The following is a 22,646-nucleotide window of genomic DNA, read 5'->3' as shown; positions in this document are numbered from 1 at the left end:
GCTGGGGTGAGAGGTGCATGGCAAACCTGGCACCCGAGGCTGTGGGCAGGTGCAGTCCCCAAAGCCCGGCCACACCCTCTGTGCAAATGCAGGGGTGAGGGCGGCAACCAGTGCCGGGGCATCCCTGTCCCAACTCCTGCAAACAAAGAGGCTTTGAACTTTGCTGGCAGAGGTGTGGCCAGAGGCCAAGGCCACGGCGTTGCCAATATTGACTGACGGGTGGCTGCCCAGGCAGAGCCCACGATCGGGCAGGAAGGGAGGCCCGGAGCTGCTCTTGCTTTCCCTGTAAAGGAGCATCTTCTGGGCTGGGTGGGTGGAGGTCTCCAGGGGGTGGGGGTGGTGGTGAGGCCAGGCTGCTTCACCCATGGGGGACTAGGGGGCAGGGCCCAGCACCCACAAGCTTGTCAAGGCCTATTCAACTGTACGAGACATGGGAAAAAATGACTGACTCTGAAACATAGAAAGAGAAACTGCAACACTGAAATTAATAAATGTTATAATTAATGCATTAAGCCTGAATTAATTATTAAATTTAGAAATCAAAACAATGTTATTACACTTGAAATCAATTCGTAGGCTTGGTTTCCTCATTTGTCAAGAATTCTCCAGTGTGCATACGGCTCTCAAGAAATCACAGCCAATTGTTAAAGTCTTGTAGTCAAACCATCTACCAAACAAAGTTTGAAAAATCCTTTCGAAATTTTAACAGCAAAAAATTACATTTAATATGGGAGCGTGGATACATTCTGTTTTAATATGTTGAAACCATTGGGTTGAGACCTTCGAGGTCAGACCTAGGGCTGGATCGGGCTGTGACTGGGGGAGGGTGAGTCTGGGCAACGAATATGGTGAGCTGGTATCAGGTCCATGTGCCGGGCACATGCATGTACTTTCCATGCCTGATCTCATGCAATTCTCATACCACCTTTGTTATGCGCACAGTTGGTGTCTCAGGTGGCATTGCAGATGCTCCAGTTGGTGGGTAAAGGGAAAAGTGCCCATGGTCATAATGACCCTTGGGAATCTCTTAGGAAAGCCCCAGACTGGAGAAGGACGTCTCACTAAGTGTCGTACTATTGGGATTCTGACACTATTGGGACAGAGAGTTATTCCTGCTGTTGAGGTCCAGATGCATAGCTGGCCTGTGTTTATGGGCCCTACTGGTAAAAAAAAAAATACACATCCTTAAATACGAGCATCAGCTTGTGTGTGGCAAGGTGCTCACACAACAGGAGGTGCACAGGGACGCAGACCAACTGATTCACATCTCCCACACTCACTCCAGAGCAGGTGTGTGCTAAGCAGGGAGGGTGCAAAGTCACCAACACCATCTATATTGCTATTCTTGTTTCCCTGGTTCCCACTTTTATTTTTCAAGCACTCATAATTGCATTTGTGTTCACTAAAGATGTCTGTGATGCCTGGCCGCTGTACACAGGCAGCGCTGGGAGGCCAAGTGCTGAGGCCAAGGTCACTCGGTCGGCCCTTGCTCTGACCCTCTGCTCCCTTCTGCCCCTGCTCTCCAGCTGCATGTGGACCATGGACTGACAGGGACAGGCCTGGCAGTTGGGCCTGTCCTCCAGGTGGCAGATGCTGGGGGCAGAATTAAGGCTGGGACAGTGCGGATGGCCAGGAGGGATGTTAGGATGTTAAGGACCTACGGAACTCAGACTAGAACTCACTTAATCCTCACAGCAGTCTTGCAAAGTCAGTGTTATTTGTTTTTAAAGATTATTTTTTAAAAATTAATTAATTAATTTATTTTTGGCTGTGTTGGGTCTCCACTGGTACACGTGGGCCTTCCCTAGTTGCGTCGAGGGGGGCCTCCTGTTGCGGTGGCCTCTCTTGTTGAGGAGCACGGGCTCTAGGCGCGCAGGCTTCAGCAGTCATGGCACACGGACTCTAGAGCGCAGGCTCAGCAGTTGTGGTGCTCGGGCTCAGTTGCTCCGCGGCACGTGGGGTCCTCCCGGACCAGGGCTCGAACCCGTGTCCCCTGCACTGGCAAATGGACTCCCAACCACTGCACCACCAGGGAAGCCCAAAAGTCAGTGTTATTATCCCGTTTCACAGGGGAGGGCTCTGAGGCTCAGAGAGATGGAGTTATATGTCCCAGCTCACTCAGCTAATAAGGGGGTACAGGCTCATACCCAAGTCTATCTCCAGAGCTGCAGCCCTCAGCCACTACACACTTCCCTGAAAAATCTTTCTGCAACTGCCACGTCTTTACTGTCTGAAGGATTGAAGCTAAGCTCCCTAACCTGGCATTCAAGCCTCTCTCCAGCCCACACTGGGTCCCTCTGCTTTGAATGTCCAGCTCAGACACACTCCTACACACCCATCAAAGCCTACTCCGTCCATCACTGCCTAAGGGAGGCTTTCCTTGACTACTCCTCTGTCTCCCAACACAGCAGCGGGTCTCAGGTGCTCCATCTTGAGTACCCAGGCCCCTGCATCTCTGTGCCTTTGCTCATGTTTTCCCTTCCCTTCCATGCAGCAAAATCCACCTCTCAAACTTTAAAGCCTAGCCAAACACCACCTTTTCCAGAACATCAATTTGACTTGGGACACACTTACCGTTTTCTCTGTGCTCCCCCAGCACACTGTGCTTCTGACTCCTGGCACCAGCAAAGCAGGGCACTCCTGGTTTTTTGGAGAAAGAATCTCATATCTGGGACTTCCCTGGTGGAGCAGTGGTTAAGAATCCGCCTGCCAATGCAGGGGACACGGGTTCGAGCCCTGGTCCGGGAAGATCGCATGTGCCGCGGAGCAACTAAGCCCGTGCGCCACAACTACTGAGCCTGCACTCTGGAGCCCGCGAGCCACAACTGCTGAGCCCACGTGCCTAGAGCCCATGCTCCGCAACAAGAGAAGCCACCACAATGAGAAGCCCACGCACCGCAACGAAGAGTAGCCCCTGCTCGCTGGAACTAGAGAAAGCCCGTGCGCAGCAACGAAGACCCAACGCAGTCACAAATAAATAAATAAAATAAATATACTGAAAAAAAAAAAAGAATCTCATATCTGATATTCCAGATTAAACATTAATATAAACATCATGGAGAATATAGAATTATGTTGGACTTCCTTCCATATACTTTTTTTCTGGTTTCTGTTATTTTACTTTCTGACCTATATTTTGAGGGGCAGGAGGTTCTCTGCAGCCTTTTGAACACTTAGGCTCTAGGCTTCCGTCCAGAGAGTGCCCATCCCGGGTCCTGTGACTGTTTCTGCATCTCTCCCCACCCCGACCCTGCACTGGTTTGGGGAGGTGGCAGGCACTGAGGTGGCCTCCAGGTGAGACCCTGGTATCCGCAGGGGATCAGTTAGGGCCTGCGTCTGGGGGGATCTTAGAGGGTCTGAGGCTCCAGATGAATAAGAAATGCTGAGGATGATGGGAACACATCCAGAACAGTGCCAAAGGCGGGCTAGAGAGATCAGGGGACGGCAGGCCTCCAGCCCAGTTTTGAAACTGGCATGAAAAGCAGGTGGGAGGAGGCCAGAGGGCAGCTTGCCAAGGTCACCCTGGCTCCTCCCTTGGGGGCATGGGGTTAAGGAGGCCCCTGCTTCTCAACCAGTACTAGTCCCTGGGCTGTAAAACAGTCCCAAGTGTGATCTCCGACAGGCCTTAAGCTCCTCGTGGGCTGGGCACTGCTCTCGCTGCATCCCCTGCATCATCTCAGTAACACTCACCACAATCCTGGAAGGAAGGTCGTAGTTCTACCCCCATTTGTCAGCTGAGGAAACCGAAGCTCAGAGAAGTTAAGAGTCTAGCTTGAGATCACACAGCTGGCCAATGGCAGAACCAGGGTCTGAGGGCAGATCTGGCAGTCCCTGGAGCTGGCCTGTAACCCTGCCTGCCTCTCCGGGACCTGAGGCTGAGCAGGGCTCTCAGCCAACTGCCCTGAGTTCCAGCGTGTGGGCTGAGGAAGCGAGATGAGGCTCTTTCCCCCTGGGCTCTGGCCTCGCATCCACTTCTATTAAAGGAGACAAAACAAACCACGGCGGTGCTGGCTCGGGTGGACTCCAGCCACGGAAGGGCAAGCTGTATCCTTTGGATGCTTCCAGGAGGCTGCTATGGGGGGTGGGGGATGTATTGCTGTCAGAGTCCTGTGGGCACAATGGCTGGAAGGGGAATTTCCAGGGCCTTTGGAATTGGAACTGGGGAAAGAGTCGGGCAGGGGGCGGTTCCCACAGGTCAGGGAGGGGCAGCAAGGCAGGGCAGGCTGTCATTCCTAGAGCAAGGACCTTGACGGGCCGATCCCACCCTCTGTAGGGGAGGGGGGTGGGTTCTAGTGTATTTCTCTGGGGAGAAGAAGGTCCAGAGCTTTGCCAAACTCTCAGAGAAGTTCATATCAGTTCAGAGCGTGGCCTCTGGTGTCAGAGATGCCTGGGTTCAAGTCCCAATTCCTCCCTTTAGTAACTGCTCCTGTCAGTAAGTTACTTACTCTCTGTGGCTCAGTTTCCCCATCTGCCAAATAGGGATAATGATGCATTCCTCAAAGGGCTGGGATGTGGTAAGTCCCTGGCACAGTGAAGGCATTTGATACTCATAATTCCCTTCATACCCCTTTTGCTTAAAGCAGATGCCGGGATCTGTGATCCGTGTGGGCATTTTCTTCGGCAGTTACAATGTGATATTATCCCTCCACAAAGCCTTCACTATGGTGCTGCTAACAGTATCGCAGATATGGCAGACATGGCCCTGCGTGCCAGCATCCAGGTGATTATAACATTTGGGTAAATTGCCTTTTGTCTCGAGGAGAGATGACAGCAGGAGGGGGCGGGGCAGGAGACTCGCTCGGCCATTTTGCAGAAACCGCGGGGGAAGCAGGGTGGGGGACAGCCTGGGTTTGCCGAAGGAGCCCTGGCTGGCTGGTGGGAAGGCGGGTCCGGCCCCGGCCCTACCACAGACAGGCTGTGTGGGGTCCGGCACGTCATCCATCCTCTCTGGGTCTCAGCTTTCTCACCTGTCAGATGGAGGCAGAGGCTTCAAGATAAGAAGAGTCTTGGTTTGTTGGTGGCATTGAAAGACTCGTGTCCCTTGGCCAGTTTTTGAGCAATAAAGTGGGCAGAGAACTAGCTAGGGAAAAAGAACCACTTCTGCCATCTTACACTCCTTGGATATTTTTATGTCTCTGGGCCACAAGGAAGGCCCTTGGTTCTTTCTTTCTTTCACTAATAAACTCCAGCTTCTCATTCAGAACCAGCTCAAATGTCATCTTTACCTCTGAGTCAGCTAGACCTGGATTCAAATTCCAGCCCTGCCACCTATTACCCGGGTAACTTTGGGCAAAGCATTTCACCTCACCTCAGTTTCATCATCTGTAAAATGGAAATAATAAAGACAACTATTCCTTAGATAAAAGAAAATAAATTATGTAAAGTGCTCAAACCAGTGCCTGGAACATAGTAAGCACTCAGTAAATGGTGGTTATTATTATTATCCTGCTTTTTCACCTGAAATATACTATGGATACCTTTGTATATCAAGAGATCCATTCCTTCACTGCCATTTTAATGGCTGCATTGTATTTTATTGTAAGCCTATATCATATATTATCTTTTACTTGGCCGCATCACGCAGCTTGCAGGACCTTAGTTCCCCGACCAGGGATCGAACCCGGGTCCATGGCAGTGAAGGCACTGAGTCCTAACCACTGGACCGCCAGGGAATTCCCGAGGCTATATCATATATTATTTAATGAGTTCCCTCCTGCTGGACATTTGGGATGTTTCTAGTTTTCAACTGTTTAAATAATACCAGAAAAACTTTAGAAGGCCAAGTGGTCTTTCACTTCTAGGTGCTCACTATGCAGCTTTTTAAAAGTTGGGTGGGGAGCAGATAAACACCAATGTCTGGGAGCTCCGTGCCCAGGCCTCTGTGGACAGACAGTCTTGGAGTTGGCTGGGCAAAGTGGAAAGAGGCAAATCTCTGGAGGCAGATGAGCCCAAATGTGAATCCCAGTGTCTGCCAAATTTTCTGGGGAAATTCTTTAACTTCACCGAGCCTCAGTTTCCTCATTTGTCAAACAGGGATCATGCGAATACACCCCTCCCCTGTAGTTGAGTGTCTTGTGCAGGGTCAAGGCTCAGTCAATGCCACTTGTCACCCCACCCCCCTATCATCTTCATCCTCTCCGTCCTCATTCTGGTGGAGCCAGCTGTCACCTCCAAAAGACTCCGAATCACCCAGGCCAGGTCACTCTTTGGACACCGATTCACACCCCTGCTTCTTCCCATTGTCCATTTACCCGAGCATACATTCAAACGAGGCTCGTGATCTTGATTTTAAATTCTGTCTGAAACCTACAGGTTCAAACGCAAAGGGGCCCTCTCCGCAAATAATCACTGGTATGCGATATTTTTAAGAAGCCCAAGCCATTGTTTCTGATTGAAGGAAAGTTGGTGCTATTTTGAAGAGGCGCACGATTAAGCGGTGGCGTTCTCTCTTTAACCGTTGGGAATTATACGCTGTTTGAAAGATTTGTGAGCTCTAGGACATTTGCCAGATGTGCTTGATTCAACATTTCAGACAACAAAGGGGATAATGTTGGCGGGAATCTTGACAGCATTTCTGATGATCAGGATATTCTTTGAGGATGGTACTGAGACCTTTCGGGGAGGAATTTCAGCTTTTACATAAACTAATTTGGGATGCTCACTCTCTGTCTTCCACAAAGCAAATTTAGTTCATTGTTAGTTGTATATGTTAAAATGGTTACGAGGGTTTTTTCCTTTGAATATTAATAATGTGCCTTTCATCTGAGACACGCGCATGGGGTGTCATTAATTGCGGGGAGGGAGGAAGGCTTAGTGGTGCAGCTATTTTGCAAATGATTCCTGATAGTAACGTTGAGGCAAGCAACAGCTACTCGAAGAGATGTACACACTGCCAGCACGGCTCAGGCACATCCCTCCTGAGAGGAAAGAAAGGGGAGAGTAGCAGGGCTAAGGGGTTAGAGTTATCTCCCCATTTCCCACTATGTTAAAGGTAACTATCCCAAATGTCTTCCAATGCTTCCCTACTGGCCCACCGTCTGTAAAGGACCCTTTATAAAAAAGGTAGCATCTCATTTGGGGACTGTGGTGTTCTTGTCTCAAGACTCTCAAATGGACATTTTCATTCATTTAGAGCATCACTGAGCTCCCCCGCTGGTACCAGGAACTGTGCTTGGTGCAGGAGCACCTGTGAATGAGACACAGCCCTGTCCGGGAGCGGAGATGCCGAGTAAAGAATAAGCTAGGACAGGGACTTCCCTGGTGGTGCAGTGGTTAAGAATCCGCCTTCCGATGCAGGTGACATGGGTTCGAGCCCTGGTCCGGGAAGATCCCACATGCCACGGAGCAACTAAGCCCGTGCGCCACAGCTACTGAGCCTGCGCTCTAGAGCCCGCGAGCCACAAGTACTGAGCCCATGTGCCACAACTACTGAAGCCTGCGTGCCTAGAGCCCGTGCTCTGCAACAACGGGAGCCACCTCAATGAGAAGCCCGCGCACTGCAATGCAGAGTAGCAGCCAAAAATAAATTAATTTAAAAATATATAAAAAAAGAAAGAACAAGCTAGGACACAAAGCTGGCAAGAAGAAGGAAAAGAAGAGGGTTTGGGCAGAGTTGGGTTCCACTCGACTCTGTTGCCAGCTGTGTGACTGGGAGCAAGTTATTAACCTATTTGAGACCAGATCTTCTCATTGCAAACTCTGGCTCCTGAAAACTCCCCACTGGGGATGCTGGGAAGAGCAGAGATAAGCAGGTAAGGCACTTAGCGAGGCCCTGGTAAGGAGCCTCCTCGGTGTGCATTCCTCTCCCAGCTTCGGGACCCTGAGCTGTGGACGCGCAGGTGAAGCTGCCTGCCGTTCTTCCGGGCTTGCAGGTGAACCATGGCCTTCTGTTGTGTGCTGAGCATGGAGGGACGAGGACTGTGACGGGGGGAGAGAGGGGGAAGGGCATTCTCAGCGGGGGGAACATACGATGTGAGAATAGAGCCATGTTGATCAATGGAGGGCAGCTAGTCTGCTTGGGCCGGACCATGGGGTGGGAAGAGACAGAGGGGTGAGAGGTAGACTGGCACTCTGAACACCATAGTCAAGAGTCTGCAGACCCCGGAGTTTCAGCAAGATTTCATTTCCCCAGCAAAACCCCTGAGGAGGCAGAGAGACCTAGCACGTCCAATCACATGTCCCCTCAGAGCCTTCTCCCCTCTCAAACACCTAGAGAAATCTTAACAAACCCCAGGGCTTACTCTCCTCTCTCGCCCCCAGCCTGAGTCAGTAATCAGCACAATGATAACAGCCACAACTACCGATCACTGGACACGTGCCTTGAGCTGGGTGCTGTGCTATGTACTTTGCTTACTTAACTCCATCTTTTCTAACCACAATTCCTCCAGATTAAGTACTACTATAATGCTCATTTTACAGATGAGGAAACAGGCTCCAAGAGGAGACAAGAAGTAAGCTACCCATGGCCACCTAGCTGGCCAGTGGTGGATCCGGGACCAGAGGACGGATGTGTGTATTCTAGGTCCTGGGCATTTCTCCACCACACCACGCTCTCTCTCTGACCTCTTCCCGCTCTCAAGCCTCCTGCGGGAGGGAGCTCCTAACTCAGTCTCTGTTCTGTTTTGTGTCTGCTGTATTGATTGCAATATTGCCTCCATTGAGTTGCTGTCTTTTATGGTTTTATGGTCCCAGCAGAGGCAGCATCAGGGGGGAGTGGAAAGACCACAGGACGTGTAGGAAGATGGGAGTGGGTTAGAATTCCAGCTTCACCATCACCAGTCTGTCATTCATCACTCCCTGACCTGGATCCCTCATCTCAGGACACACCCATTGCCAGCTCACAGGATGCATGTAGAGTTCCCAGGAGATTCAGGGCTCATAAGCTCAAAGGCTTTAAGGTGGGTACCTTAAAGAAATGACAGATGCTGGGAATTCCCTGGTGGTCCAGTGGTTAGGACTCAGTGCTTTCACTGCGTGGGCCGGGGTTCAATCCCTGCTTGGGGAACTAAGATCCTGCAAGTTGCGGCATGGCGCAATCCCCCCACCCCACCCCAAACAATGACAGGTGCTAATGGGGGTCAGACAGCAGGGAGTGGTGGGAACCTGGGCAGTGCTTGCCCCCTGTTGGTGCCCAAACCCATGCCATTTCAAACATGGGGCCAGCCAAACAAAAACTCTGGCTTGAGAGCCACTGGTTTGAGATTTCTAATGCTTAAGCTTTTAAGCTTTTCAAACTTGGAGGTGCAGAGAACTATAACGGCTTATATTTATTATTGAAAATAAGTTGTCTGTTATGTGCCGGGGACTGAATTTTGTATAATTTGTTGAAGAATCTGAGGGACTTGTAGGCAGGTCCTCTGCCCGCCTGCCTGCTTTTCTTTCACAAACGTTGAATCACCTCCAACTTGTGGGACCCGTGTGAGGTGCAGAACACCCAGGGCTGAATCAGACACAGACACATGGCCCCCGCCCTCAAGAAGCTCTTAGTCTAGTGGGGAAGATAGGCAAATAGAGATTCTTCTACTGTCATGGGCTAAGTGCTGTGAGGCTTGTGGGAGCACAGAGGAGGGACATCTCACACAGACAGGATGGAGGGAGGCTGGGGGGCGGGGAGGGAGGGGTTGGTCAGGGAAGGCTGCCTAGAACAATGGTCCTGACCCTTAAGAAGGTTGTGAAATCAATTTAGTGCATAGCAACCATCATTTTAAAAAACTGAATAGAAAATACGGACTTCTCTGGGTGTCCAGTGGTTGAGACTCCGCGGTTCCAATGCAGGGGGTGCGGGTTCGATCCCTGGTTGGGGAACTAAGATCCCACATGCTGCGCCGTAAGGCCAAAAAAAAACTGAATAGAAACGATCATAGCACATCTCATGTAAGAATACATACGTGAGTGTTCTGGGTCATGATGTAAATCATTCCTGATAAGAGCCAAGGTCCAAAGGTTTGACAGCCACAGTTTGAGAGAATTCTTGCCTGCCTTGCTCCCCAAAGCCTGGCGCACTGCAGGCACTCAAACACTTTTGGATGAGCGGAAGGATGGATTTAAACTCTCACAGTGATCCAGCAGTAGGTACTGTCCTTTCCAGTGAAGAAAGGCACACTTGGAAACCCAAGTCTAGCAAACCTGGATCTGTCAAGCGTGCTCACAGCCTAGCAATTTGCAGCTTAGCCGTCCAGGGCTTTCTCTCTGCCCAGAGGCAGTTCAGAGCGAAAGGTGACCCTTCTGCTGGTGCCCCAGCCTGTGACCTCCTATAAAACAGCATCCCCGGCTCTGACCCACCCAGGTAGCATGTGCCTCATAATAGCAGTGGCTTAGGCCACTGTGTTTACTCTGGGATGGCCTCAGTCACCCGCCTCAGGCCCACGTGGCCAGCAGTCCTGAGCCTCCAGGACGCCAACAGGAAGCACCGTTTACGGGGCAGATTGGGATGCAGGGGAGAAAGGGCCCTGGGGGAAAACAGAAGATGGACAGAAGGCCACGTCAGTCCCCGGCAGGGTGAGGTGAGTCAAGGGTAATGACCAGGTGGTTACTACCAGAGACCCCTTTTTAGTGGTTTTCAGGACACTCTGAACTTGATCTGTCCTATAATATCAGGACCAAAATACCCACCCCTTGGCTCCCTTTCTCCTCCATCATAGACTCTTAAGGTTAGAAGTACCCTAGAAATTATCCAGTTCAACCATCTCATTTTACAGATGAAGAGAAAGGGGCCTAGAGAGGGAAGGCACTGGCCCAGGGTCAGCCAGCAGGCAGCCTGGAACCTGGGGCCCGTGGCCCTCCAGATGCCCCTCTCTTGCCATCTTGCTGGAAGGATCTCCCATTTCCTATCCCTTGGCCCCTTTTCTAATGTAACAAGAGAAATCTTTCTAATGGACAAATCAGTTACTATTCCACTTGCCTAAAACCTTCCCTTACTCCCCCACGGCCCTCAGGTGAAAAGACACCTGTGAGCTTTCCTCCTGCCCTCTTGGGCCTCCTCTCCTGGTCTCTTTCCCCTGACATATTGGTGTCTCACACTCCTGAACGACCTGTAGCCTCTTAGATGTGCAGCGCTCTCCCCCATCTCTAATCCTTTGCACATCCTGTTCCCTCTGCCTTTAACACTCTTCCCAACCCTGATGCACTTGTTTGCTCTTATTTAGGTTTCACATTAGATCTTGCTTTTTGCAGAAAACCTCCCTGGCCTGCTGGCCTCCAGCATTTGGGATCTGCACAAGGTTCTCTTGCAGCAACTCTGAACTGTCACGATCCATTTCACTGTCACTTTCTCTTGCTGCCTGAGAGCCTCTAGGATGATGCTGTCACCTTCATGCCTAACACAGAGCCCGACCTATAGCAACTGGTCAATAAATATTTGTCGCCCAAACAATCATCAGTGTCTGCCCTTCTAAGAATGGCCTTCCCTTCCCCTGATGCAGTTTTTTAAAAGACTTAATTTTTTAGAGCAGTTTTAGGTTCACAATAAAATTGAGGGGCAGGTACAGAGATTGCCCATATATTCCCTGCCCCACACATGCACTGTCTCCCCCATTATGAACATCTCCCACCAGATGGTACATTTGTTACCACTGATGAACCGACATGGACACGTCATAATCACCCAAAGTCCTTAGTTGACATTAGGGTTCACTCTCGGTGTTGTATATTCTGTGGGTTTGGACAGATGTATAATGACATGTATCCATCATCATAGTATCATCCATAGTATTTTCACTGCCCTAAAATCCTCTGTGCATCCCCATGATGCATTTTAAAGTTTGTCATCAAGCATGGCTTTTGCCCACAGGATTCTGGGAACCACAGTTTCTGATTCCCAAGTCACACCATGCACATTCATGCCTCTGTGTCTTTGCCCATGCTGTTCCCTGTGCCTGGAATGCCCTTCCCCAACGATCCTGTTTATGAGACCCCTACTCATCCTTTAAGACCCATCACTTGGGGAATTCCCTGGTGGTCTAGTGGTTAGGACTCTGCACTTCCACTGCAGGGGCCGCGGGTTTGATCCCTAGTCGGGGAACTAAGATCCCACATGCCATGCGGCGCAGCCAAAAAAAAGACCTATCACTTCTGGGACATTTTTCCTGACTGACACCCTCCATCCCGGCCAGGTGATCAATTCCCCCTCCTCATCCTCCCCGCACCATTCTCCAGGGCTTCCCCCAACCAGGGCCCACCTCTCATGATATTGTGATTATATTTTTTTGTATCTGTCTTCTCCACCAGTCTGTGAACCTGCACAGGACCAGCATGTCCTCTCAGTGAGGCAAGACTGGAATACAATTCAAATGAAAATGCATCAGTTGTATTGTACAACAACTGAAGAAAGATTATGCTAACGCAGAATTCCCCAAAACACTAGTGCCATAAAAATTCTCCCTGCTGCCCCATCTCCCAACTAATTTTATGGTCAAATAATTTTAGGAAATGATGTAAATATATCTCTCTGGTAGAGATTCACAGTACACACTCATTCCTTAATTTATTTTTTTCATATACAGTTAATGAGCACCTAATATGTGCCTGGGTCTGTGCTTGGTGCTGGAGCTACAGCAGTGTGCCAGTTTTTAAGAAAAAATTTTGCTTCCTTTCTCCTGTAACTTTGAACTTTACTGGTTCAGAGGCCTTAGTTCTCAAGGAGAAATGGTCCCACCAAGTGATACAACAATGGTTCGATTGAACTGGAAGTGGAAACAGCCACCTAGCCATTTTGGCACCTTATGCCACTGAAACAACAGGCAAAGTAGGGGAATACATTTCTGGCTGGAGTGAGGGATCTCGATTGCCAGGTGGAAATTGGGTTGCTGTTACTGGGGAAAGGAGACGCTGTATGGAACCCAAGGGGGTTCTCTAGGGCACTTCTTAGTACTTCCACTGCCAATAGTAAAAATGAATGCAAAACTAAACCAACCAATGAAACAACCAAAAAAGGCAGGACCAGTAAGGATTCAGACCCCTCAAGAATGAAGGTTTGGGTCGCCCTACCTGTTAAAAAACCAGACCAACTGAAATGCAGGCAGAAAGCAAATGGAACATGGAATTTATAATAGAAAAAGGAATTTATAAGTATTGACTACAGCCTCATGACCAGTTATAGAAAGAGGACTGTATCGACGATACAGCTTTTCTTCCTTGCTTGTATGTTTATGTATAACGGTATCTATATCATTTATCTATCTACATATTTGCTTTTATTAACTAATTTTTTTTCTCTTCTTTCCTCCTTTCCCCTTAATATTTTATAGGAAGATTCTTGGCAGTGGCGTGTAGGTTGTAGATTAGGCAGGTCTGTCAAGGGATAACATCACTCAAAGACGGATGCAACGTCTATTGGGTTTAAGGTCTCCCCTCTCCGAGGAGGTGGTGAGAGCATCTTTGTATTAGTAGGAAGGATAGTTGCAACTTGTAATACAAAAAAGCATAAACGTGTTATCTTTGCAGCAGAGAAGACTGTGTTTGGATGCTGAGCAACAACAAGCAGTTGATGGGGCCAGTTATGAAGCAACTGACTCTCAACTCCAGACCTACCTTTCTACACTCTGCTTGGCGATGCTGGGACTGGGACCACGTGGAGGATATTTCCCCTTTGCCAGCTGGCCCCCAGTCAGGTGCTTCGAGGCAGACAGAGGGGGAGGGGACACGCTCTTTCCTGTTTTGCTTGTTGCTCTGGTCAGTGTCTCAGCAGTGGCCTTTCACTTCCAGTTTCCAGCTTTCCCCACGCTCCTAGAATCAGCGTCACTGTGCTGTCTCTCCAGAGGCCCTCCTGGGCAGCGCCCCCTCCTCACAAGTCTGGGATGCAGCTCCTGGTTGGGGGGGCCTCTATCAATCTACATTCTAATAACCCAATCTCTTGCTTCCCCCCCACCCCGCAGTTTTGAGGTGGTAGCTGCTTCCTGCAGTTACTTTCTCTGTCACCTCAATGTCTTCCTTTTGATTTTTCAGCTCTCCAGTACTTACTTAACCAACTTCCTGATATTAAATTCTTTGTTTTTCTGACTGGACACTGGACAGGTACAAGTGGAGACAAGACAGACAGAGTCCCTGCTCTCAAGGACCTTACCGTCTAGTGGGAGAGGCAGACAGTAAGCAATTCATTACACAAGTGAGTATTTAATTACAGTTGAAATAAGTGCCGGGAAGGAAAACTACAAAGTATACCAGCATTTAAAAGGTCCTGAGAAGCCCTTCAGTAAGTAAAACTGTTTAGTATTACTTAACTCAGTATCTCCTTAGTTGATTTGATCAAGAAACTTCATGGGAGCCTATTTATATCCAGCAGAATTAGTGTTCTATATAGTACACTCTGTTAATGGAAGATGAGAAGTCAGAGAAAAGTGCCAGGGACTTGGAACACAAGCATTTGCCATGTTCCCCCAGGAGCACCCAGTGGGCGAGGGGTATCTCAGCTCCAGGATTCAGCCACAACATCAGCTGACGATTCCCTTTGCGCTTATTCCAGCACCGCAAGGCAACTTTCTGATCATCATTGAATTACTGAGTAAATTTCCCTACAGGGAGTGGAGACCCTCAGCAGCCAACCCAGGCCTTCTGGTCTACCTGGCAGTTTCTTTCTCATTACACAGTAGGGTTTCTTGACCTGGGTCTTTAGGGGAACCATCAACCCCTTAAGACTATATGCAAAATGCATATGTGTGTGTGTGTGTGTGTGCGTGCATATGTGGGCATTTTTCTATGAAGAGGGTCCGTAGTTTTGGTTATTCCTAGTGGGATTATGACTCTAGAAAAGAGAAGGGTTAGGAATCACAGTGTTAAAGGAAAATGTTCTTGTTCTTATTTGTACATTGACCTCTTGCAAGTTTGGTCACTGTAAGTCAGTCCTTCTCAGTCTGATCAGCTTGTGTTCACTCACCAAACTGAGGTTCTGGATCCTCCAAGGTACTCCCCAGGCTGAGGGGCCAGCAGTCATCTTGGACCACATGGCATCACTCACTTTCCAGGCCTTTACCTGTGTTGGTTCCTCTGGCTGAAAAACCTCTCCCCACAACTTAGGGTCAACTCCGCATCATTTTTTGGGTCTCAGGTTAGCTATTTCCTTCTTGAATCCTTCTCGGAATTTCCAGTTCTGGATTAGATACCACTTCTTTGTGCTCCCACGGCATCACTCTCACCTCTCTGGGACCCCATTCCCATCTCCACTACCCCCCACCACCATCTAGGGCCAAGTTTTTCCCTTTCATTATGCTTATTCCATGATGTAATTAACTGTTCATAGTACTTGTCTGCTATTTGCCAAACATAAGCTCCACGAGGAAGGGGTTTGTGGCTAGCTTTGGTGCCCAGACCAAGGAGAGTGTCTAGCATACAGCAGGCACTTATTAGCTGCAGGGAAGCATGCAAAGATAAGTACTTGAATCCTTTCAGTGCTACACTTATGTGCTGTCACAGTTAGACCACTAATGTCCTCTGCCCTACTCTGTGACTAAGTATAGACTTGTCAGCCATGAGAATTCCAAAGAGTGAAACATTCAGACAATCAATTTTTGTCAATTTTCGGACAATCAATTATTGGCAAAAGCTTCTTTCTCGCTAAATGCATGCATGTGTGTGCACACGTGTGCACAAACCTACATGTGATCAGACGAGATTGGGCACGTTCAGGGTGGTATGGCCATAGACCAAACCTATGTGTGATGAGAGAAGAGAAAACATGTGCCACATACCTGCATTTCTCAGAAAGCGATTCTTATAGTCCTTGACAATCCTCGTGGTCGGGTTATAGAAGCCGTCTCCGCAGTCATAACAGCCTGGAGGGATTTTTCTAGGCGGGTCCATATTGGTGAGTTGAGAGATACCTTGAAAGGATATCATGGATCATTAACTCACCACCAAGGCCAAACCCAGTCCCAACCTAAAGTCCACTTTTGGCTGGTTGCTCATGTGACAATCCAGCCCCATTCCTAGACCACACACTCCCTATCAGGGTACAGAGCAAAAGCACCACAAACAGGGCCCCAGAGGGACTTCCTGAAAATGGCTCCAGAAGTAGGGTCTGGGAAACTAAGTTGCTTGCATTCCTTGGCTCATGGCCATGCATCCCTCTGACCTTCACTTCCATCATCACATCTCCTCTCCCTCTGCTTTTATCATCACCTCGTCTTCTCTCACTCTGACCCTCTTGCCTCCCTCTTATAAGGACCCCTGTGATTACACTGGGCCCACCTAGATAATCCAGGATAACCTCCCCACTTCAAGATCCTTGACTTAATCACATCTGCAAAGTCCCTTTTGCCATGTAAAGTTAACACATTCATAGGTTAACACATTCATTTATAACACATACCACATTCATGATTAGACGTGGACATCCCCCTATCTTCTTCCCTTGACCCCATCCTCTATTTCTAGGGACACCATGAAAAGGGCACAGGTTCTGGAATCAGAGAGACCCTGAGGATGTGTCAGAGTCGGCCACATAGTTAGAAAGGCATTGTCTGGGAGAGGAATGGCACTCAAGGTGTGAGCAAAGGCCACAAGACATGAGCCTTCATGCCTCGCTCAGGAAGCCTTGTGGAACAGGGTGTGTGTAAGGAAAACAGCAGGAAAGAAACGGGTCAGGTGGGCAAGGATCAGGTGATGAAGAACCCTGACCAAAACTACCAAAATAGCTGCCAGGCATTGTGCTAAGTGCTTGACTCCTACTATTTCACTAAATCCTCATAGCAACCCATTTTACAGATAAGAAAACTGAGGCTCAGAGAGGTCAAATAACTTGCCCAAGGTTAGATACTGAGCTCTGTAGCCTATACATTAAGCTGCTGATATCAGGGGAGGAGAGGGCCTGGGCACCGCCTCCCAGGACCAGGGACATTGGAACCACCGGGAGGGAAAGAGGAGTCGGTGTACCTTTAAGGTCATAACCCCTGTGTGTTGTCTCTCTCAGACGCTGAGGCCTGAGGAAAGGAGATAAGGTTGGAATAAGTAACTTCTTGGTTTCCTTCTACTAGTGGGTCTGTAATTCCCTGTCCTCTGGACTGAGGGCTGGATGCCTGCCGAGCGCAGCGCCACACTCTCAGCTCGGGGTCCCGCACACAGCGGTGTTCTGAGGTTGGCTGACGAGGATAAGCAGGTACACTATTGGCTGATGGTTACTGAGGGCACACTCCACGCCAAGCGCTTCACAGCCGTTCTCTCCCCGAAGCCTCCTGCCAAAGCCCATCTCATGGATGCCCAGAGAGGAGAAGGGCAGCCTTAACCCTCCCCCCCGGCCCTAACAATGCCTGCCGCTGAGGCTGAGAGGGGGCTTTTGGAGAGGTGAGCAGAGTGCCGAGGGACTTGGGAAGGAAGTGCGTACTTAGGATAAAGCTGCTGAGCCAGGAGCCGCTGGAGGAGAAGGCGTGGCGGCAGGAAGGTTGTGCGCTGCCTCAAGACTGGCAGAGACGCAGCTTTGGCAAAACCTAAGCTGTGCTTGAGAGCTGAGGGCCTGAGGCCAGGAGCTCTTTGCCTACAGGCCTCAGCTGGGGTGAAGAGCTCATGACAAAGCCATCGCTAAGCCAGGGGGAGCCATTTACAAGGTTCTCCAGTGGCATCCAGACTGGCAGCTATTTGAAGGCAGAGACTGTGTCCTCGAAGCTCCCGGTCCCCCGGGGCCCAGCCAATGTCTGCCAGAGCAGGTGCTCAGGGAACGTCTGTGAACATCATTGCTGTAACTACCCTAAGTGCGCCCATCACCTCCTACTGTGATGTCAATATTATTGTCCCTGTTTGGTAATAACTCTTTACTGAGCACCTCGTACGTGCCAGGCAATGTGCTAAGCACTGCGGACACGGAGCCTTTGCTCTCAAGGAGCTCACAGTCGGCTCCTCCTGAGAGATGCTCACGACAGAGCTGGGGGAGTGGATCACGGCTGCTCTGTGATTTCTCATGGGGAGCACTTGCCTAGTCTGGGAATTCAGGGAAGGGTCCCAGGAAAGGGGCATTAAGCTAAGACCTGAAGGGTGGGAAGGAGTTATTTGGGTGAAGTGAGAGGGTTAGAGCATTCCAGGCAGAGGGAAAGGCAAGAGCACGGTCTCTTGGAGGAGCAGAGAGAACATACGAGAAGGGTAGGGAGCGAGGGATGAGGCTGGGGACCTCACAAGAGCCAGAGAACGCGGCTCATTTTAAGAGTGTGGAACCTTATCTTCAGGGTAGTGAGGAGGCACTGAAGGGCTGGTGGCAATCAGATTCACGGTTTCCAAAGATGAAAGTGACCACAGAGTGGAGAATGGCCCAGAGGGGGTCAAGCGTGGATCTCAGGAGATCAGGTAAAGAAGGGCAGAGGATGGAGGTCTGGAATAGGGCAGCGGCAGAGAGGATGAAGAAACTCAACTGGGCACATGGTGGTGCTTGGTAAATATTTGTTTAATGAACAAATGGATATATTTTAGAGGTAGAATCCGTAGGACTAGGTGATGGATTGCACACTGCGGTAGGAGGAGGCAGGATTAGGCTTATCTCGGCTGGGGGTGGGGGGGAGTGACAGTCTCTGGGGGAGCAATCCTTGGGGGAGAGGGAGCTGGTGAGGAAGGTAATGACCTCAGTGCAAATTGAGGGACAACCAAACGTAGGTGTTGGGGAAGCTGGATGCAGGAATCTGAGACTCAGGGATTTTGATTTCAATTAAATGAAGGCTTAAAAGTGAATCAACTTGTAGGAAGAAGGCACAGAATGATGACAGAAGAGGGCCTAAGCCAGAGAGCCGTGGGGAAGCCCAAAATTAATAATTAAGGGGAGGAGGAGCTGCAAAGGAGACGGGATAGAAAGAAAGTGGGAGAGTGAGGTGTCAGGAAAGCAAAGGGAGAGAAGGAGTCTCACCGGGTCCACTATCTGATCCAGGTCACAAAGCCAGGGTTTGCACTGACTGACTCTGACCCTGAGTGCTTTCTGGAGGTTTCTGTCCTCAGGGAGGTTGAGCTGCCCAGGCTCATCCAGCTACTGGGGGAGAATGCTAGGACTCCAACCCTGACCTTCCAGCTCTCTGCTCTGTCAACTACACCACATTATCTCATGTTAGGATTTTTTTTTTTTTTTTACAGTTTGCAACGTCATTTTCCCACATTTGGATATGTTGTCTGGGCTGTGCTGAAATCTAGCCTTTTGAGGTTCAGCTGACCTCACACGAGTCTCACAAACACAGGATGAGCCCCTTAAGCTGCCAGAATCCAGACTCTAGCCCTGATGTCGCCCTCTGTGATGGAACTCGATTTTTGAAGGGACGTAGCGTGATGCAGGGGACCTCAGAGAGGAAGACATGGGCTCCCGTGGGAGCTCTGCCACTGGACACGTGTTTGGACTACGTGGACTCAGCTTCCTCCTCTGTGACATGGGACTAGGAAGGCAGACATGGCAGGGTCATCTGGAGATTCTATGAGACAGGGATCATAGAGGGCCTCACCCGGCACCCGATGCACAGAGCACACGCTCCATCGGTGCTGTTCCACATCAGTGCTACAGCTGATCCGATGAATAACAGCAGCTGAGAGGTACTGTGCACCTACTGCGCGTGCAAGACACTGCTGTAAACACTTTATACGAGTGATCTTATTTATGAGACACGTGGGGTAAATGATGCTATTGTCCCATATTGCAGGGGAAAAACTGAGGCACAGAAAGGTGGAGGCACTGCCTTTGGTCCCCGGCTGGTACAGGGGAGCTGAGGTTTGAGGACTAGCCTTTCTGATTCTAGAACCTGGCGCTTCTGCATTCTGTGACCCTGCTCCATACTACTCTCCTTTGGGTGGGTTACTTCAATGGGCCACAGCCCATTTATTCAGAACCGTTTTTCACCTTCCTCTCCATTTGGGTGTGAAGGGAAAGAAGGGTGCCTGGGTACCTGCAGGCTTCAAGCCATAGCAGATCTCAGTGTAAAACCTCCGATCGTAGCTGTCACAGTAATGCCAGTTCTCAGCATCATACTGCAGCCCGTCTGAGAAGGTGTACGTGCCCTGGAAGATAAGGAGCGCACACACAGGTCTGAGGAACCCACAGCCCACTCACCAAGAAGGACGAAAGTCAAGGGAAGGGGTGGCTTTTTCATCGCCATAGAAAAGAAGGGATAACTATCACAGCTATTATGGCTGCGGTGATTAGGAGGAGTGGTTATAAAGTCCTGGCACCCAAAATACGCAACTCACTGTGTGACCTTGGGCAGATGACCTATCCTCGGTAGCCCTCGGTTTCCTCCTTCGTCCAATTGGAAAATAATGCTGTATATTTAATAGGATTGATTCAATGAGAGTCAGTGAGATAGTACATGAAAAGCATTTAACATAGGGCTGGCATATAGTAAACAGTCAATAAATGTTACTATTATTCTTTTATTATTATCATGGCTTGAAAGTTCAGAGCCCTCAGTCATGGCTCTTTGTCCAAACATGTACATTCAGCTTTTGCTGCCTTAGTGCTAAAGGAAGCCTCAGGATGTAGACATCGCATTGGCCTGGGCATCAGGAAACATGGGTGGAAATTCCAATACTATTAATTCACTGGGTGACCTTGGGTAAGTCACATCCCCTTCCTGGGGCTTAGATTCTCCAAGCTGTAAAGCGAGGAGTGTTTCTTAACCTTTTTTTAGGTCATGAGCCAGCCCCTGTACACACCCATAATCCCATGAAAGTTATAGATCCTTTTCCTGGAGAAATTATAGTCACATGTACACAGAAGCTTTTGTAAATAAATTGGGAGATTTCATTGACTCCCTGAATTCTACTTGTGGCCCACAAATCCCAGGCTAAGAACTCCTGACTTAGATGATTTCTCATGATAGTAAAGGTGGAGTTAACACTTACTGAGTGCCTACTGTGTGCCAGGTACTGAGCAGACTGCTCACATATATTGCCTCATTTATTCTCATAACCGTCCTAGGAGATGCCTGGTACTCTCGTGGCCGGTGGAATCATGGTCCCCCAAAGATGTCCACGTCTAATCATTGAACCTATGAATGTGTTAACTTTACATGGCAAAAGGGACTTTGCAGATGTGATTAAGTCAAGGATCTTGAAGTGGGGAGGTTATCCTGGATTATCTAGGTGGGCCCAGTGTAATCACAGGGGTCCTTATAAGAGGGAGGCAAGAGGGTCAGAGTGAGAGAAGACGAGGTGATGATAAAAGCAGAGGGAGAGGAGATGTGATGATGGAAGTGAAGGTCAGAGGGATGCATGGCCATGAGCCAAGGAATGCAGGCAACTTCTAGAAGCTGGAAAAGGCAAGGAAGTGGATCCTCCCACAGAGCCTCCAGAAGGAATGCAGCCCTGCTGACCTATTGTAGACTTCTGATGTCCAGAATCATAAGATAATAAGTTTCTGTTGTTTGAAGGCACTGAGTTTATAGTAATTTGTTACAGCAGCAATATGATACTAATACAACCACTGTCCCAGTTTATAGACAAGAAACATGAGTCTCAGAAAGGGGAGGTCATGGGCCCAAGGTCACACATTTGGTGGCATAATAGGATTCAAACTCATCATGGCCTGTCCAGGAGCCCTTCTGGATCCACAGGGAGAGGATTCCAGAGCCCTGAAGATCAAGCGGAGGGAGAAGAGAGCAGCAGAGGGGGAGGGCAGGGTGTGTGTCAGGGGGGCTCTTCCTGTCTGAGGCTTTCCCCTCTGCAGACTCCCTCCCCAGCTGATTACCTTTACGACCAATCCTTTCTCCCAAATGGCATCGTATCGGCTCCCACTGGGGAAGTACAAGGTTCCTTGGCCATGAAACATGCCGTCCTTCATTTCCCCAACATATTTTGTTTCGGTAGGGAGGATGTATTCGGCTTCCCCCTCCATCCTGTAAGGACAAAGGGAAGTCACTGAGCCCCCATGGCAGCTGGAGCATCAGAGCTGGCGGGTGCAGGAGAGCCAGCAGGAACCTCAGGGTCCTCGGACGTTATTATCCCAGCAATATTCTGCTCAGAAACAAAATGTTTGTTTCCCTCAAAGCTCAAAAGTAAGAGGGGCTGTGTGTTGAAGGGGATGCAGGGTTTGGTCTATTTGTTCTCCCTCTCTCTCAGGTAGGGACTGTCCTGGAGTTCACACTGCCCCTGGAAGCCCCCCTTGGGAGGCCCAGAGAGGGGAACAATGCGTCCAAAGCCACACAGTAAACACTGTGAAGCAGAGATGGGGGCCAGGTTTCCTGGTAGCTGATGCTGGGTCTTCTCCGTCCCACACAACCAGCCTACCCCTGCCCATTGCGCCATAAGTAGGAAACTGGGAAAAGTATGAAATTTAGATAGGAAACAGGAATTTGAATCCTACTTCACCATGCCTAGATGTATCATCTTGGAGACCTTCCTAAACCTCTCTGTTTTCCTTCCTTCCTTTGTTCCTTCCTTTTTTCCAAGAAATATTTACAGAACACCTGCTATAATGCCAGGTGCCTTGCTGAGTCTAGTCTGTTGGATACAATACTACAGACACAACAGTGATCAAGGTAGATGCAGTCCTTGTCCTCGGGGGGCTCACAGTTCAGTGGGAGACACAGTTTAGCAATTATATAATGCGTGGTCAGTGCCATGCAGGAGAAGACAGGCCCCTACCTGAGCACGGGGCAGGGAACCAGCTGGACCACTTACTTCACGTGTGAAATGGCTGAGATTAATGCCCAAGATTAACCCAGATACTGGTAACAGTTTTCCTAGTAAAGGCCTGACATATAGTG

The 22,646-nt window shown here is 49.5% G+C and overlaps 1 protein-coding gene across 1 annotated transcript in view; it reads right to left on the bottom strand.

The window, feature by feature from the left end:
• The window catches only part of MORN5 (MORN repeat containing 5), a 33,563-nt gene that overhangs the window by 7,949 nt on the left and 2,968 nt on the right, over positions 1–22,646 (bottom strand). Inside the window, exons 2-4 of the mRNA XM_036856424.1 lie at positions 21,629–21,776; positions 19,830–19,941; positions 15,681–15,812 (exon numbers count right to left, since the gene is read on the bottom strand). Of these exons, the coding sequence (XP_036712319.1) occupies positions 15,681–15,812; positions 19,830–19,941; positions 21,629–21,776 (392 nt within the window). The remainder of the gene's footprint in view (positions 1–15,680; positions 15,813–19,829; positions 19,942–21,628; positions 21,777–22,646) is intronic.

The sequence above is a fragment of the Balaenoptera musculus genome, chromosome 6 (assembly GCF_009873245.2).
Source record: "Balaenoptera musculus isolate JJ_BM4_2016_0621 chromosome 6, mBalMus1.pri.v3, whole genome shotgun sequence".
In the NCBI taxonomy this organism is placed as follows: Eukaryota; Metazoa; Chordata; class Mammalia; order Artiodactyla; family Balaenopteridae; genus Balaenoptera; species Balaenoptera musculus.
Note: the sequence above shows the minus strand (reverse complement) of the source record. Positions and strands in the feature narration are given on the sequence as shown.